This window comes from Nematostella vectensis, chromosome 14 (assembly GCF_932526225.1).
Source record: "Nematostella vectensis chromosome 14, jaNemVect1.1, whole genome shotgun sequence".
NCBI classification, from domain to species: domain Eukaryota; kingdom Metazoa; phylum Cnidaria; class Anthozoa; order Actiniaria; family Edwardsiidae; genus Nematostella; species Nematostella vectensis.
The window spans coordinates 5,539,509-5,557,851 of NC_064047.1; the positions used below are offsets into that span (position 1 = coordinate 5,539,509).

The following is an 18,343-nucleotide window of genomic DNA, read 5'->3' on the forward strand; positions in this document are numbered from 1 at the left end:
TCGCTTGTGCCCTTGTTATACAGCCACAAATGTGCTGAGAATAGCTTATAGAATTTTATGTTAGCTTCAAGCTTTCTCATTTTGTTTTGCAGCTTTTGGTGGAAGTTATCCAACAGGAGTTATCACTTGCCATGTCACAAAAACAGGCGAGTGTCAAAGTTAACAGTGATTTTGTACAGAATGCTGAGCATGATAGTGGTGGTAGTAGTGGACGTGATAATGATGATGATGATGATAATGCTGAGGTGGTCATAGTGATTATAATGATGGTGATGATGATGGTAATGCTGAGAATGATAGTGGTATTGGTTGTAGAAGTGGTGATGATGATTTTGATGGTGGTGGTTGGTTGAGGGGTGGTGGTCATGGTGATTATAATGATGGTGATGATGATGGTAATGCTGAGGATGATAGTGGTAATGGTTGTAGAAGTGGTGATGATGATTTTGATGGTGGTGGTTGGTTGAGGGGTGGTGGTCATGGTGATTATAATGATGGTGACGATAATGATGGTAATGCTGAGAATGATAGTGGTATTGGTTGTAGAAGTGGTGATGATGATTTTGATGGTGGTGGTTGGTTGAGGGGTGGTGGTCATGGTGATTATAATGATGGTGATGATGATGGTAATGCTGAGGATGATAGTGGTAATGGTTGTAGAAGTGGTGATGATGATTTTGATGGTGGTGGTTGGTTGAGGGGTGGTGGTCATGGTGATTATAATGATGGTGACGATAATGATGCTGACAATGATGATGTTAGCAGTGGTGTTGATGATTATGATGGGGTGATAAGGATGACGATTATGTTTCTGTTGGTGGTGATAATGATGTTGCAGATGTGTGTCAATCTGTTAAATCCCAATAATACTTTGAATTATAATCAATAATCTTACTTATTTTATTTCCAATTTCATATAGTTCCACAATCTAATGGATGTCATTGACTCATTTGAGCTCATGTCTGTGAATCAGCAATACAAGAAGTACCAACCCACTGTCAAAGTCCATGACAATGCCAGCAAGTGGTACTGTCAAATATTGATTTTTCATTTTATGGTTTTGTCTGATAAAGTTTTGTTGAGAATTTCAAGAAAATTTTGAGGCCCCATACAGTACATTATGTTCTCATATGACCCAATCAAACAAGGACAATAAGATATTTATTATACACCCTTTTAATACAAATTGTCATTGCATCTGAACTGGCTATACAGAATGTATGTTCGCTATTCAACGAAAGAGAGCATGGTTAGCCTGTAGGTGAATAATAAATAGCTTCCATTGGCTGAAAAAGTCGTGCATGGTGTGCAACTGATAATTTCCACAGCGTGCTTCATAATTTCTAGTATGGCCCAAGAACACAATAGATATTTATTATACAGCTTTTTGATAATTTTTATATTTGCAAAGTATTACATTGTTTCGTACAGTAGTAAATGCTTTGCCTAACTATAATCACCTTTCCTGGACAGGTGGAAGTATGCTTATACTGCAATCTGTGAGGAGGGTATTCGTAGCTGGTCATGGGAAAGAATCAAAGCGCATCGGTTAGTTGCTTGTAGAACATGGCTTTATCATTTTTACACAAATATAATGATATGTGGTATAATATAATATTAATAAATATAAATATAAAGTACTGAGCCAGGCTTTGTTTGCTAAACCCAATTATAATTTCTTACATTAATAGAATTACTTGACCCACAGTCAGCGACTTTTTAACACTGTTTATCATCTCATGGAAGAGTGGCTGTCTGGTACATAGCCTATGACCAGCACACCTTGCAGACTATACAGTATCCACGGGAGAGGGCGTGGAAAAAAATTGAAGAGTAACAAATGAAGGCACAAACTTTTCTGGGCAGGGTTTGTCCCCAGGCTCCTCCCTGAATATTTTAAACACTTCTCTTTTGCCAAGCTTTGGCTTTAGACTTCTTCAGGTTTTCTATGGTGCAGTATCTCCTCAAGCTGTTGTGTTCTAGCATTTAAACATGTCCCTTTGTTTTATTGACAAGTATACTGGTAATCAACTGTGCCAAATAGTCCATTTTTTACTTCTTCCAGATTTCTTGAATCTGTACAAGCTGTTGTTGTTTTGTTGATATTTTTATAGGGCTAGGTATCGTGCATATAAATCGTTGTACAAGCGAAAGCTCAAAGGATTCCATGACTCAGAGCGTGAGTCTTCCCTTAGACATTTACAGGTACATTTTGCAAATCATTCCATTGACCCTTACTAGAACCTCTGTATTTTCAACCCCATAACTTCAACTTTTATGAATATTACGATTTTTCATCATTTTGTATTGGTGTTTGAGAAGGTGTTTCTTTAAAAGTTTTGCTAAAAAATCAGGTTTTTGGGGCATATAGTCTAGTTTTGTTTAGTATATAGCTAAGTTTCTATCACTGGTATTTTAATCTTGGACTCTGTTGGACCCTCTTCTCATGTCTTTAGCCAATTACCCCCTGTGATCAAGGGCTAGCGGTTTATTTACAGTACCCACCCTTACAGGATAACGAAAGGCAATGGAAAATAGATCTTCGGCTTTATGTTCTTATGTGAGAGGATGTGTGATTCTCAGTCCCCTGTGTAGCCAGATTTTTTTACATCTAATACCCAATTTGACCTGGATTAAGACCCTGCTCCCTTTACTTGAGAAGCCTTAACCACTGAGCTATCGCAGTACACTCATTTTTTTTTCATGTCTCACATGAGTGCAGTTGGTATTGATATTTATCCACTGCTTAATGCCCTTGTGCTCACGTCTTACTAGGCCTTAGAGGATGACCTAGGTATCCCAAGTGTACTGATTGCTAAGCAACAGGCTGAGCTGGAGGTAAGATCATCTTTAAGCAACAGGCTGAGCTAGAGGTAAGATCATCACTAAGCAACATGTTGAGCTAGAGGTAAGATCATCTTTAAGCAACAGGCTGAGCTAGAGGTAAGATCATTGCTAAGCAACATGCTGAGGTAGAGTTAAGATAATAGGGGACTTGCGCTAAGAGATCACATGACATTTCTGGGTGACAAGCCCAAAACAAAATAATCAAACAAAAAAAATCAGAAATAACTGCACCCGTCACACCAAGAGAATGACAAAAAAATAAAATCTTTATAGAAAACTAAACCCTTTCTGAAAGAAAAGAATTCTGGATTTTTTTTTTGTAAGCACTGAGTAAGTTGCTTTTTGTTGCTGTTATTTTGCTGCTAAAAGCCTGAGCCCATGCTAGTTTGCCACCCAAACAGTCGCTTTATCTTTTAGCGCTAGTCCCCTATTGCTAAGAAATAGGCTGAGCTAGATGTAAGGTCATTGCTAAGCAACAGGCTGAGCTAGATGTAAGGTCATTGCTAAGAAACAGGCTGAGCTAGAGGTAAGATCATTGCTAAGAAACAGGCTGAGCTAGAGGTAAGATCATTGCTAAGAAACAGGCTGAGCTAGAAGTTAGTTCAACCGTTGCCATAATATACCTCATAATTGATGTCGATCATTTTTTTGTTTATTAATTTGATTGATTTATTGTTGTTTTTTATTTATTTATTTTATCATCTTTGTAGGTTCCGCCTGAGATGCGTGAAGTCCTGAGTCCTGCGAAGACAAGTTCTGGATCATGGTGGTCTTGGCTAGGGGGAGGTGCCGGAGCACCAGCAGAAACATTACCACTGGAGGAGGGTAACATTCAATTTATACTTCTTAAATAATGACCCAGTGCATGTAGGAACTTATAGACCCTTGCTTACCGGCCATAAAATGCTAAAGATTTGAGGCTTCGTGCTGTCCAAGCAAACAAGCTCAATTATTATTATGTATGAAGTTCATTATGGTCAACTAGTGAGATTTTGTCAGGATCTCTTGGGGATCCTGGCTCTTTGGGGCTGGAGAATATTATATGGAGATACCGTAGTCTCCCTAGCAGTGGTCAATGATTGTGACTTAGGAAACCCATTTTGAATTAGCCCACCCCATGACCCCCCAGAAATTAAACAAACTTTAACAGCAATTTAAGTCCTTTTTCGCTTTAAACAGAAGAGGACCTTTTATCCAAACTTACGGTGGAAGCCTTGCCCAAAGACGAAAAGGAGAAGCTCTACAAAGCCATTGACTACAGTGAGGGTGCAAGACCCATTAAGTACCCACTAGAGGTAGGGACCACAGGGAGGGTGCAAGGTAGGGACTACAGGGAGGGTACAAGGTAGGGACTACAGGGAGGGTGCAAGGTAGGGACTACAGGGAGGGTACAAGGTAGGGACTACAGGGAGAGTACAAGGTAGGGACTACAGGGAGGGTACAAGGTAGGGACTACAGGGAGGGTGCAAGGTAGGGACTACAGGGAGGGTGCAAGGTAGAGGCTACAGGGAGGGTGCAAGGTAGGGACTACAGGGAGGGTGCAAGGTAGGGACTACAGGGAGGGTGCAAGGTAGGGACTACAGGGAGGGTGCAAGGTAGGGACTACAGGGAGGGTGCAAGGTAGGGACTACAGGGAGGGTGCAAGGTAGAGGCTACAGGGAGGGTGCAAGGTAGGGACTACGGGAGGGTGCAAGGTAGGGACAACAGGGAGGGTGCAAGGTAGGGACTACAGGGAGGGTGCTAGGTAGGGACTACAGGGAGGGTACAAGGTAGGGACTACAGGGAGGGTGCAAGGTAGGGACTACAGGGAGGGTACAAGGTAGGGACTACAGGGAGGGTGCAAGGTAGGGACTACAGGGAGGGTACAAGGTAGGGACTACAGGGAGAGTACAAGGTAGGGACTACAGGGAGGGTACAAGGTAGGGACTACAGGGAGGGTACAAGGTAGGGACTACAGGGAGGGTACAAGGAAGGGACTACAGGGAGGGTGCAAGGTAGGGACTACAGGGAGGGTGCAAGGTAGGGACTACAGGGAGAGTGCAAGGTAGGGAATACAGGGAGGGTGCAAGGTAGGGACTACAGGGAGAGTGCAAGGTAGGGACTACAGGGAGGGTACAAGGTAGGGACTACAGGGAGGGTGCAAGGTAGGGACTACAGGGAGGGTGCAAGGTAGGGACTACAGGGATGGTGCAAGGTAGAGGCTACAGGGAGGGTGCAAGGTAGGGACTACAGGGAGGGTGCAAGGTAGGGACTACAGGGAGGGTGCAAGGTAGGGACTACAGGGAGGGTGCAAGGTAGGGACTACAGGGAGGGTGCAAGGTAGGGACTACAGGGAGGGTGCAAGGTAGAGGCTACAGGGAGGGTGCAAGGTAGGGACTACGGGAGGGTGCAAGGTAGGGACAACAGGGAGGGTGCAAGGTAGGGACTACAGGGAGGGTGCTAGGTAGGGACTACAGGGAGGGTACAAGGTAGGGACTACAGGGAGGGTGCAAGGTAGGGACTACAGGGAGGGTACAAGGTAGGGACTACAGGGAGGGTGCAAGGTAGGGACTACAGGGAGGGTGCAAGGTAGGGACAACAGGGAGGGTGCAAGATCCATTAAAAGTAGTTTAAGGGGTAGTTTTTAGGAGAGCAATCATTGCCCCTTACTAAACAGGGAGTGGCAATGCTTACATTTTGAACTGTCTGCAAGATGTCTTACATTTGGCCTTTCTAACACGTTTTCTTTTGTGTTAACAGTACATCAAGAGGAGGTTGACTTTTCATCTGGACTCCTGTCTTGTTACTCTCCTTGATGTGCAGAAAAGGTAGGTACCCATTTTTTCATAGTATCTTGTTGGGGTAATAAACCCCTGCCCTGAGTTATGGTGTTTTGTAGGGGTAGTACTAATAATGATTAGTTTATTTATTTATTTATTTATTTATTTATTTATTTATTTATTTATTTATTTATTTATTTATTTATTTATTTATTTATTTATTTATTTATTTATTTATTTATTTATTTATTTATTTATTTATTTATTTATTTATTTATTTATTTATTTATTTATTTAATACATTCACGGTGGTGATGGCCGTAGGAGGCAAAGAACAGGACTTGAGGTCCCTTACAGGCTCAGCCTGCGGTGTCTTGTAGGGGAAGTACTAATAATGTTTAGTCATGTTGTCTTGTAGGGGAAGTACTAATAATGTTTAGTCATGTTGTCTTGTAGGGGAAGTACTAATAATGTTTAGTCATGTTGTCTTGTAGGGGAAGTACTAATAATGTTTAGTCATGTTGTCTTGTAGGGGAAGTACTAATAATGTTTAGTTATGTTGTCTTGTAGGGGAAGTACTAATAATGTTGAGTTGCGGTGTCTTGTAGGGGAAGTACTAATAATGTTTAGTCATGTTGTCTTGTAGGGGAAGTACTAATAATGTTGAGTTGCGGTGTCTTGTAGGGGAAGTACTAATAATGTTTAGTCATGTTGTTTTGTAGGGGAAGTACTAATAATGTTTAGTCATGTTGTCTTGTAGGGGAAGTACTAATAATGTTGAGTTGTGGTGTCTTGTAGGGAAAGTACTAATAATGTTAAGTGTCATGTTGTCTTGTAGGGGTAGTACTAATAATGTTGAGTTGTGTTGTCTTGTAGGGGAAGTACTAATAATGTTTAGTCATGTTGTCTTGTAGGGGAAGTACTAATAATGTTGAGTTGTGGTGTCTTGTAGGGGAAGTACTAATAATGTTTAGTCATGTCGTCTTGTAGGGGAAGTACTAATAATGTTTAGTCATGTTGTCTTGTAGGGGAAGTACTAATAATGTTGAGTTGTGGTGTCTTGTAGGGGAAGTACTAATAATGTTTAGTCATGTTGTCTTGTAGGGAAAGTACTAATAATGTTTAGTCATGTTGTCTTGTAGGGGAAGTACTAATAATGTTGAGTTGTGGTGTCTTGTAGGGGAAGTACTAATAATGTTTAGTCATGTTGTCTTGTAGGGGAAGTACTAATAATGTTGAGTTGTGGTGTCTTGTAGGGGAAGTACTAATAATGTTTAGTCATGTTGTCTTGTAGGGGAAGTACTAATAATGTTTAGTCATGTTGTCTTGTAGGGGAAGTACTAATAATGTTGAGTTGTGGTGTCTTGTAGGGGAAGTACTAATAATGTTTAGTCATGTTGTCTTGTAGGGAAAGTACTAATAATGTTTAGTCATGTTGTCTTGTAGGGGAAGTACTAATAATGTTGAGTTGTGGTGTCTTGTAGGGGAAGTACTAATAATGTTGAGTTGTGGTGTCTTGTAGGGGAAGTACTAATAATGTTTAGTCATGTTGTCTTGTAGGGGAAGTACTAATAATGTTTAGTCATGTTGTCTTGTAGGGGAAGTACTAATAATGTTGAGTTGTGGTGTCTTGTAGGGGAAGTACTAATAATGTTTAGTCATGTTGTCTTGTAGGGAAAGTACTAATAATGTTTAGTCATGTTGTCTTGTAGGGGAAGTACTAATAATGTTGAGTTGTGGTGTCTTGTAGGGGAAGTACTAATAATGTTGAGTTGTGGTGTCTTGTAGGGGAAGTACTAATAATGTTTAGTCATGTTGTCTTGTAGGGGAAGTACTAATAATGTTGAGTTGCGGTGTCTTGTAGGGGAAGTACTAATAATGTTTAGTCATGTTGTCTTGTAGGGGAAGTACTAATAATGTTGAGTTGTGGTGTCTTGTAGGGGAAGTACTAATAATGTTTAGTCATGTTGTCTTGTAGGGAAAGTACTAATAATGTTTAGTCATGTTGTCTTGTAGGGGAAGTACTAATAATGTTGAGTTGTGGTGTCTTGTAGGGGAAGTACTAATAATGTTGAGTTGTGGTGTCTTGTAGGGGAAGTACTAATAATGTTTAGTCATGTTGTCTTGTAGGGGAAGTACTAATAATGTTTAGTCATGTTGTCTTGTAGGGGAAGTACTAATAATGTTGAGTTGTGGTGTCTTGTAGGGGAAGTACTAATAATGTTTAGTCATGTTGTCTTGTAGGGAAAGTACTAATAATGTTTAGTCATGTTGTCTTGTAGGGGAAGTACTAATAATGTTGAGTTGTGGTGTCTTGTAGGGGAAGTACTAATAATGTTTAGTCATGTTGTCTTGTAGGGGAAGTACTAATAATGTTGAGTTGCGGTGTCTTGTAGGGGAAGTACTAATAATGTTTAGTCATGTTGTCTTGTAGGGAAAGTACTAATAATGTTTAGTCATGTTGTCTTGTAGGGAAAGTACTAATAATGTTTAGTCATGTTGTCTTGTAGGGGAAGTACTAATAATGTTAAGTTGTGGTGTCTTGTAGGGGAAGTACTAATAATGTTTAGTCATGTTGTCTTGTAGGGAAAGTACTAATAATGTTTAGTCATGTTGTCTTGTAGGGGAAGTACTAATAATGTTGAGTTGTGGTGTCTTGTAGGGGAAGTACTAATAATGTTGAGTTGTGGTGTCTTGTAGGGGAAGTACTAATAATGTTTAGTCATGTTGTCTTGTAGGGGAAGTACTAATAATGTTTAGTCATGTTGTCTTGTAGGGGAAGTACTAATAATGTTGAGTTGTGGTGTCTTGTAGGGGAAGTACTAATAATGTTGAGTTGTGGTGTCTTGTAGGGCAAGTACTAATAATGTTGAGTTGTGGTGTCTTGTAGGGGAAGTACTAATAATGTTTAGTCATGTTGTCTTGTAGGGGAAGTACTAATAATGTTGAGTTGCGGTGTCTTGTAGGGGGAGTACTAATAATGTTCAGTTGTGGTATCTTGTAGGGGAAGTACTAATAATGTTTAGTCATGTTGTCTTGTAGGAGAAGTACTAATAATGTTTAGTTGTGGTATCTTGTAGGGCAAGTACTAATAATGTTGAGTTGTGGTGTCTTGTAGGGGAAGTACTAATAATGTTTAGTCATGTTGTCTTGTAGGGGAAGTACTAATAATGTTGAGTTGCGGTGTCTTGTAGGGGAAGTACTAATAATGTTTAGTCATGTTGTCTTGTAGGGGAAGTACTAATAATGTTTAGTCATGTTGTCTTGTAGGGGAAGTACTAATAATGTTTAGTCATGTTGTCTTGTAGGGGAAGTACTAATAATATTGAGTTGTGGTGTCTTGTAGAAGGATAGCTGAGGTAGCCACACAAGGCTTTGCTGCTGCCATTGAGCAACGTCCCGGTGGGGATGCAATGAGGTAAAGTGCTTTAGACGAGAAGAAAAAATAACCAGAAGAATCCCACACAAGTCGTTGGTTCTTCTGGCAGGCCCATACCCAGGATTTTTCTGGGGGGGGGGGGGGGGGGGTGCAAAATCCGAAAAAGTGGACCCAATTTTTCTGGTGCCATTGCACGGGACGTTTATTGTCGGATTTGGCTACATACTAGAGTGATCAAGCTTATGCTCTATAGTTTTGTCTACAATTAGCACGTCTATTGAGAACCGATATTGGACGTTTAGCTGTTGTGGGGGGTGTGTTCACACCCTCCGCACCCCCCCCCCCTGGGTACTGGACTGTCTGGTCTCTAGAGAATCATAAAGTTACAATAATAAAAATGGTCTAGGGGAAATTTCATGTGCAAACTATTTATAATAAGCACTATAAACTTTTTTTATAACAGATAAAATTACCACACTCTGCAAAACATGCGGAGTAAAACTTCATGATTCGTTACACACAGATGCATCTAAGTGGTTTTCATAAACCAGTGCAACATAGTGAAATAGTCCAGGCATAGTGATAAAGTCAGGTTAAAAAAAGAACAAGTGTTTATTAGTGCTAAATGTACTAAAGTGTATTCCATTGGCTTATGAAAACCGTTTTGTCATCATATGATATTTGTATATTAGGATAGTACATGTGCTATCCGGCGGTGGTCTCTGCCTCACAACAACTCCCCACCACCAGAACCCCCAACCCTTACATTGGCTGAACTACTTAATTTGCAATATAATTACCTAGATTGTATTTTGATTATTTAATAATAAAATGTCGTTCAAACATGGCCAGGAATCTCTATTACCAATGTGCATCATGTGTTGGCTAAAACATTGTGCCATCCTCGGGTACCCAGTCCATCAAGTGCAACGAGGCACAAGAACAAGGCGGAGGATGGTGGCATGAAAGAATAGAAAGGAAGGATAAGACAGCTCCTCTCTTTTTCCTGCCCCCTCCCCCTCCGTTCTACCTCATTCTCTTGCCTGTGACCTTGATGCCCTGGGTTTCCGAGGATGGCATGGTGCACAATGTAGCTGGGTTGTTATGTCACTGGCTTGGCAGCTGCCATTTGTGCTGATCTGTAATACCTTGAGCTGCCACGGTTCTAGCACTCTGCACATCTGTCGCTGGATGTAGAGTTAGCCAGGTTGTTCTTGAAGCAAAGCGTCCACACTGCACAAACTGGCCTAGTGGCGGACCTCAAGTAAACTGATGGGGTGTGGTCCATTTGTAATCCACGAAGGGAGTTGACAACAATGCATTTGAGTTTGCATAGTACATTAAAAAAGATATTTGTTTAAATATTGATTTTTGACTTTGTCTGTGTTGCTAGATTCCAGGCAGAAGTGAATGGTTTTCAGGTTCTTGGTACCCCAAACCCCAGTGATGGCCAATCTAGACCGTGCTTGATGTCTTCCAAGACTTCACTGGGAAGTATGTACTTAAATCTTCCGCAAATAAATTGTCCACATCCTTTATTGATTTTAAGGCCACAGTACAAAAGTGTAAGATTATTCACATCAGCTGTTTAATTGAGTGACCTCACAAGAGCCAATAAGAGTGGGTGATTTGAATATCGCATTCCAAATAATATTTATTTTACAATTGTTACTAATAATCCATTCTCGTAAGCTGCTATTGTACGTATGTGGAGGAGTCACAACAGAATTGTGTCAGTCGTACCACAACAACAATCCAGTTTTTCAAGAAACCCAAAACACCATATAAAGTATTAACTCTTTTCCTGAAGAATCTTAAGATTTTCAATTTTGAGATAATGACCCAAATTTTGAATTCCTTTGCTAAAAGTATTTGTGGTGTAATGAAGTTGCCATTTTGCTCAGGTGATGGTAAAGCGCTACTGAGTTTCACTGCTGAGACAAACCCCTTGCATGTGCGTGCAGAATATGCTGTTGCACTCAAGGTGGAACCAGTGGAGATCAGATACGACAATGTAAGATCTTGTAAACATAACAACAACCATGATGACTAACAACAACAACCATGACAACCAACAGCAACCATGACAACCAACAATGACAATAAGGGTAAAGCCAGAAGGGATCAGATACGACAATGTAAGATCTTATAAACATAACAACAACCATGACGACTAACAACAACAACCATGACAACCAACAGCAACCATGACAACCAACAATGACAATAAGGGTGGAGACAGAAGGGATCAGATATAACAATGTAAGATCTTACAAACATAACAACAACCATGACAACTAACAACAACAACAGCAACAACCATGACAACCAACAGCGACAGCAATGACAACTAACAACAACAATAAGGGTGGAGACAGAAGGGATCAGATACGACAATGTAAGATCTTATAAACATAACAACAACCATTATGACTAACAACAACAACCATGACAACCAACAGCAACCATGACAACCAACAATGACAATAAGGGTGGAGCCAGAAGGGATCAGATAGGACAACGTAAGATCTTGTAAACATAACAACAACCATGACGACTAACAACAACAACCATGACAACCAACAGCAACCATGACAACCAACAATGACAATAAGGGTGGAGACAGAAGGGATCAGATATAACAATGTAAGATCTTACAAACATAACAACAACCATGACAACTAACAACAACAACAGCAACAACCATGACAACCAACAACGACAGCAATGACAACTAACAACAACAATAAGGGTGGAGACAGAAGGGATCAGATACGACAATGTAAGATCTTATAAACATAACAACAACCATTATGACTAACAGCAACAACCATGACAGCCAACAGCAACCATGACAACCAACAACAACAATAAGGGTGGAGCCAGAAAAGATCAGATACTACAGTGTTTGACTATGAACATAACAACAACCATGACGACTAACAACAACAACAGCAACAACCATGACAACCAACAGCAACCATGGCAACCAACAACGACAATAAGGGTGGAGCTAGAAGGGATCAGGTACGACAATGTAAGATTTTATAAACATAACAACAACCATAACGACTAACAACAACAACAGCAACAACCATGACAACCAACAGCAACCATGACAACCAACAACAACAATAAGGGTGGAGCCAGAAAAGATCAGATACTACAGTGTTTGACTATGAACATAACAACAACCATGACGACTAACAACAACAACAGCAACAACCATGACAACCAACAGCAACCATGGCAACCAACAACGACAATAAGGGTGGAGCTAGAAGGGATCAGGTACGACAATGTAAGATTTTATAAACATAACAACAACCATAACGACTAACAACAACAACAGCAACAACCATGACAACCAACAGCAACCATGACAACCAACAACAACAATAAGGGTGGAGCTAGAAGGGATCAGGTACGACAATGTAAGATCTTGTAAACATAACAACAACCATGACGACTAACAACAACAATTGCAACAACCATGACAACCAACAGCAACAATGACAACCAACAACGACAGCAATGGCAACCAACAACGACAATAAGGGTGGAGCCAGAAGGGATCAGATATGCCAATGTAACATCTGATGAACATAACAACAACAACAATGACAACCAACAACAATAAGCATGGAGCCAATAGGTTTGGGTACGACCATGTAAGTTCTGATGAAAATAACAAAAACAACAACTGCCAACAACAGCTACAAGGGTGTATCTATTAGAGATGCGATACAACAGTGCAAGAGCTAATAATCAAAATTCATATGACATTATCTAATTAGGTTTATTCTGCTGCTGATGATGATGGTGATGCTCATGATTTTGATCAAGATGATTAATTATAATGGTGATAATTGATGATTAATGGTAACGTTGATTGATAAATTAATGGTAATGGTGATAATTGATGATTAATGATAATGGTGATGATTGATGATGATAAATGGTAATGGTTATCATTGATAATGATAAATGAAAATGGTTATGATTGATGGTGATTTATGATAATGGTGATGTTGATGATGACAATGATTGGGCTGCAGGATACCTGTATTAATGGTCGTGTTGAGGCATAATCATAATGATGATGGTGTTGATTGTGATCGTTGTGATAATGATGATGTTGATGGTGTTGATAGTGATGATGATGTTGGTGGTGATGGTGATGATGATGATGATGGTGTTGATGGTGATGGCAATGATGATGATGGTGTTGATGGTGATGGCGATGATGATGATGATGATGTTGATGGTGTTGATAGTGATGATGATGATGTTGGTGGTGATGGCGATGATGATGATGATGTTGGTGGTGATGGCGATGATGATGATGATGATGGTGTTGATGGTGATGGCGATGATGATGATGGTGTTGATGGTGATAGCTTCTTCTCGTATCTTTCAGATCACTGTGGACAAGGTCATTGACTTCTTTGATGTCCCAAACTACTCCAAACTGCAAGAGTAAGTTATATTGTAATATTGTCCCATTATTGGCCGATCCATTATTATAAAAATAACCAACGCTTTGATTTATCTGATTGGTGCACGTATATTATGCATTTCAACACTCAAACATATCATGTTTGATCCAAATGGAAAAGATGCACCATGAAATAATAAAGTAAAGGTTTATGATTTGAAGCCAATTTTCAATTTTCAAACTCGAGCGGCGCTCTTGTACTTCAATGCTCTGCCCTGTAATTTTTCCAAACACAAGATTCTAAATTCAATAAAGGCACTGACAAAACATTGTATTTCTGAAAAATAATAAAAACTAATGAAACTCATCTTACCCATGTGGGGTATTAGATGTGCATGACATACATACTGAGCAATGCCAGACAGGTTGAATTTTATCATCTTCTTTAGGCTAGAGGCAGCTGCAGCGAACAAACTGCGGGAATTGAGAAGCTGGACCCGGTCAGGGTTGGAGTACGCCATCGCACAACACAAGGTCAGTTGGTAGACTATAGCTTCCGTAAGCAACAATATAAAACGAAACCAGATTGAACGAAATGAGATAGAACAAAACCAGATTAAATGTAATAAAACGAAACAAAACCAGATTAAATGAAATGAAACAAAGCAAAACCAGATTAAACGAAATGAAACAAAACAAATCCAGATAAAACAAAATGAAACGAAACAAAATGGAAACATTTGTTAGAAACAGAACAAAACCATGTAGAAATAAATGAGATAAAATAAAACGCTATTAAGCTAGATGAGAACTTAATTAGATGAAACAAAATGAGGTTAAACGAAAAAAATTTAAAAAGAAAGAAACTAAACATTGTTAAACACAACAAAGCAAAATAAAACAAATCTAAACAAAATAAAACATTTGGAACACAGAGCTTAACAAAAGGAACATGTGAATTTGAACTGCCTTTTCTTTTTCAATTTTAAAGACATATTTGCTCTCTTGTGAAACTGCTTTGACGTCCATTATTAGTAACATACAGTAGAAAAAAGCATATTTCCATTTTTAGAAATCTGTAATAGCCTCCTTAAATGGGGAGTATTTAGGACATATTACTGGTAAGGTACATATGTATTTAATTAAATTTTTTTTTCAGGTGACCTTTGTTGACATGGACGTCCGTTCGCCATACATCGTTATCCCAGAATATGGAAATTTAGCAAGGTAAACACACTTTGTTTCTTGTTTCTTGCTGCATCTATATTATGCCCTTTCCCCTAAAATGGAGCCTCTTTATACTGAAATGTTCTGCCGCAGAAAAGGGAATGTGCTGATTGTAGACTTGGGTCATCTAACTGTCGTCAGCGACTTGGTCGACAGGGACAAAGTTCCCGTCAAAGTGAGTAACCTGTGGAGAGGGGAGATGAAGGATCTGCTAAGTCAGCCTGTGGGGAGGGGTATGGGAAGGTAATGGATCAGTTAAATCAGCCTGTGGTGAGGGGTACGGGGAGAAAATGGATCAGTTAAGTCAGCCTGTGGGGAGGGGTACGGGGAGAAAATGGATCAGTTAAGTCAGCCTGTGTTGAGGGGTACGGGGAGATAATGGATCAGTTAAGTCAGCCTGTGGGGAGGTGTACGGGGAGATAATGGATCAGCTAAATCAGCCTGTGGGGAGGGGTACGGGGAGAAAATGGATCAGCTAAGTCAGCCTGTGGGGGGGGGAACGGGGAGATAATGGATCAGCTAAGTCAGCCTTTGGGGAGGGGCATGGGGAGATAATGGATCAGCTAAGTCAGCCTGTGGGGAGGGGTACGGGGAGATAATGGATCAGTTAAGTCAGCCTGTGGGGAGGGGTACGGGGAGATAATGGATTAGCTAAGTCAGCCTGTGGGGAGGGGTACGGGGAGATAATGGATCAGCTAAGTCAGCCTGTGGGGAGGGGTACGGGGAGATAATGGATTAGCTAAGTCAACCTGTACGGAGGTAGGGGGGTCAATGATCTTTCATGTCTGTTTTTTTTACAGAAAAGATCAGATGATGAGCTTGCAGAGATGTTCTATGATAAGTTTGATGTGAAGGTGACAGATGTTCAGCTAATCTTGGCTGAAAAAGGTAAGTAAACTCTTTCAGAGACATCTTTTGGAGCTTGCCTTACATCCCCCTTTTGTCTCACTTGACAAACTTTTCTAGTAACATTTGTGTTTGTCTCTCATCAAAATATTTTAGGGTGTGTAGCCGGAGATGGAGGTGGAGGGGTGGGGGTGCGCAGTAAAAGATAGGTCTAGGTCCCCTTGCATCCACCCTTAGTAATGTGCCTGAATCTCCTACCGGCTGTCAGTCTTTTGCATAAAACTGTTTCTGCCTTTTTGGTTAAAAGTGGGTATTTGTAACATGGCACCTATGTACTGTAGGGTGAAAGGGGTGGGGGCTTGTGCATAAAGGGTCATCTAGAGTGAAGGGGGAGGTTCAAGAAAGGGGTAGTGGGTAGGGTAGACTAGAAGCCTCTGAAAAAGTCTTAAGTGGAGCCTGATCATTTTGCTTGAGAGTCAAAGTCAATACCACCAAGCCATCGCGCCACAGTGTGAATCAAACACTCAGTATAGTAGATAATGTGATAATGTCAAGCGCTGGTATAATGGGTAATACACATTTTTTCCTCCTCAGGGTCAGACTGGCACTCTCTTCATGTGCAATCCTCCACGCCTGAACACATCCTTCCTGCCACTTGCATGGAGCTTCAGGCTTACAAGAGCATCAGCGCCGAGTATCCTGAATTACCAGAGTAAGGGTGTCTTCCATCGCCGTCGCCATCAGTATCACCACCTTCACCATTACCATAATCATCATTGTCATTTAATCATCACTATCACCATCACCATCAAAACATCATCATCATCATCACTACAACATCACCACCAACACCACCATCACCATAATCATCATTATCACCATCACCTTCACCAACATCATCATAATCATAGTAATCATCATCGTCATCATCATCATCATTAATATTACAATAACTAATATCAATGGTAACTGTTAAAATTGCTAGCCAACTAATAAGGAAATTTCTAAAGCACTAACAAACTTTGTATTATACTGTACTCTAGTAAAGACTTATCTTTTAAGTCAACTGTGTTCATTTGTCAGATTCAAAGCGATATCAGTTCTTCCTACTTTATGGATCAAGCTGTCAGACACAAAATACAAACAACTAATGCAGGTACTGCATTCCATAGCATGAACCAATGTCCTGATTGTTCGGAAATACATACTCATATGATATCTCATGTTGAATTACATTTTATATTATTTAATAAATATATAGTATATTATATCAACTTAGGGTACCATTGTCAGCCACAACTTTTTTATTGCTTTCTTGTAATGTTGGAGGGCAAATGTTATAATCTCGAAATAACCACCTAAAAACAAAGTTTCATACTTTATTTACCAAATTCAAAAAAAGTAAATGATGGAAATGATGCTTTTTTGCACTTGGTACTTTGCTAGGATGACAAAATGGCGGTTGACAGAGGCGTTTCAAACTGCGCCCTCCTTATGTGTTTCCATGCCTACCAAAACCAGCAATCTGCAGCTTGTCTGTAGACTGGCTAGTTCTACGCTTACTCAGACCACCTAGTTATTCTACAGCTTGTCTGTAGTCTTTCTAGTCATACGCTCACTCAGACCACCTAGTTATTCTTCAGCTTGTCTGTAGTCTTCCTAATTCTACGCCTAGCTAGACCGTTCAGATTTTTTTTTCGAAATATCCCACGTGATCTGCTGTTCCTTTGTCTGTATTTGTATTCATATTGCATATTTTTTTCTCTAGTTCCTCAAGAATTTCCCTCTTGGCACACAAACGAGAAAAGAGGTGGAGGCGAAAGGAAAACCTCTTTTAGACAAGGTGACGATTGTCTCCTTTCTTTTGCTTTTCCTTGTAGTTCCTTTGTTGTTTTTAATTCATGGATGCTGTTGTTGTTGGTGGTGGTGGTGCGGGTGATATTATTTCTATTGTTGATACACAGTTGCCATCATGTTGTGTTTGTTGTTTATTTGTATTTTTTTTTTCAAAACCTATAAAATCTCTAGCAATGGGTTCGCACGGCCTCCACTTTATCCGTGGATGAAGTCACCAGCATCCAAGCCATCCTCAGTGAGAAGTTACACCCAAAATCCGACGGTGAGACAAAGATAACTAGAGGGATGATTGTGCCCGGAATGGATGGGCTTCCTGTGTATAGTTACACTACGGCGCACGCTAGTGTGGCTACCTTAAACTCGACTAAATCCTCCTTGCTATGAAATTTGCATAAATTAAAACTGTGATTCTTGCATGGATAAGTTCTACGGACTGATTTTCAAAACACAAATAACGTGAGGCCGAAGTGCACATAACCAGATTTTGGCTTTTTAAGATAATTTTTCCTTGATCATCATTGCCCTGTGCATCAGTTCAGTGACGAAAAGCTCAAATTTCAATGACACTACAAAAAGTCGCATCAATTTAAAAAAAGTCGCACTTGAAATTTTGTTTGCTATGAGTTACTAAGTACTCAGAGAAATTCTCCGCCTTATTCGATGTGAAATGGGCTTATTTGAAGCGTCACGTCATGTTTTTCCGTCATGTCCGATAGCCCACGTTGCATGGATAAGTGGCCACGCTAGCGCGCGTAGCATGTACTAGTGGCCACGGTAGCGCGCGTTGCATGGATAAGTGGTCACGCTAGCGCGTGTAGCATGGACTAGTGGCCACAGTAGCGCGCGTTACACGGATTAGTGGCCACGGTAGCGCGCGTTGCATGGATAAGTGGCCACGCTAGCGCGCGTAGCATGTACTAGAGGCCACGGTAGCGCGCGTTGAATGGATTAATGGCCACGGTAGCGCGCGTTGCATGGATTAATGGCCA

At 40.4% G+C, this 18,343-nt stretch overlaps 1 protein-coding gene across 2 annotated transcripts in view; it reads left to right on the forward strand.

The window, feature by feature from the left end:
• LOC5513895 (intermembrane lipid transfer protein VPS13A-like) overlaps positions 1-18,343 on the forward strand; it is a 145,441-nt gene that overhangs the window by 8,960 nt on the left and 118,138 nt on the right. For both annotated transcript variants that reach the window (XM_048721947.1, XM_048721948.1), the window contains 20 exons: positions 93-146; positions 921-1,027; positions 1,475-1,549; positions 2,116-2,206; positions 2,777-2,839; positions 3,559-3,673; positions 4,028-4,143; positions 5,588-5,655; positions 8,954-9,025; positions 10,380-10,480; positions 10,891-11,000; positions 13,407-13,465; positions 13,874-13,958; positions 14,584-14,651; positions 14,745-14,826; positions 15,452-15,539; positions 16,092-16,209; positions 16,581-16,653; positions 17,266-17,340; positions 17,526-17,616. In XM_048721947.1, coding sequence (XP_048577904.1) covers positions 93-146; positions 921-1,027; positions 1,475-1,549; positions 2,116-2,206; positions 2,777-2,839; positions 3,559-3,673; positions 4,028-4,143; positions 5,588-5,655; positions 8,954-9,025; positions 10,380-10,480; positions 10,891-11,000; positions 13,407-13,465; positions 13,874-13,958; positions 14,584-14,651; positions 14,745-14,826; positions 15,452-15,539; positions 16,092-16,209; positions 16,581-16,653; positions 17,266-17,340; positions 17,526-17,616 — 1,711 coding nt within the window. The remainder of the gene's footprint in view (positions 1-92; positions 147-920; positions 1,028-1,474; positions 1,550-2,115; positions 2,207-2,776; positions 2,840-3,558; positions 3,674-4,027; positions 4,144-5,587; positions 5,656-8,953; positions 9,026-10,379; positions 10,481-10,890; positions 11,001-13,406; positions 13,466-13,873; positions 13,959-14,583; positions 14,652-14,744; positions 14,827-15,451; positions 15,540-16,091; positions 16,210-16,580; positions 16,654-17,265; positions 17,341-17,525; positions 17,617-18,343) is intronic.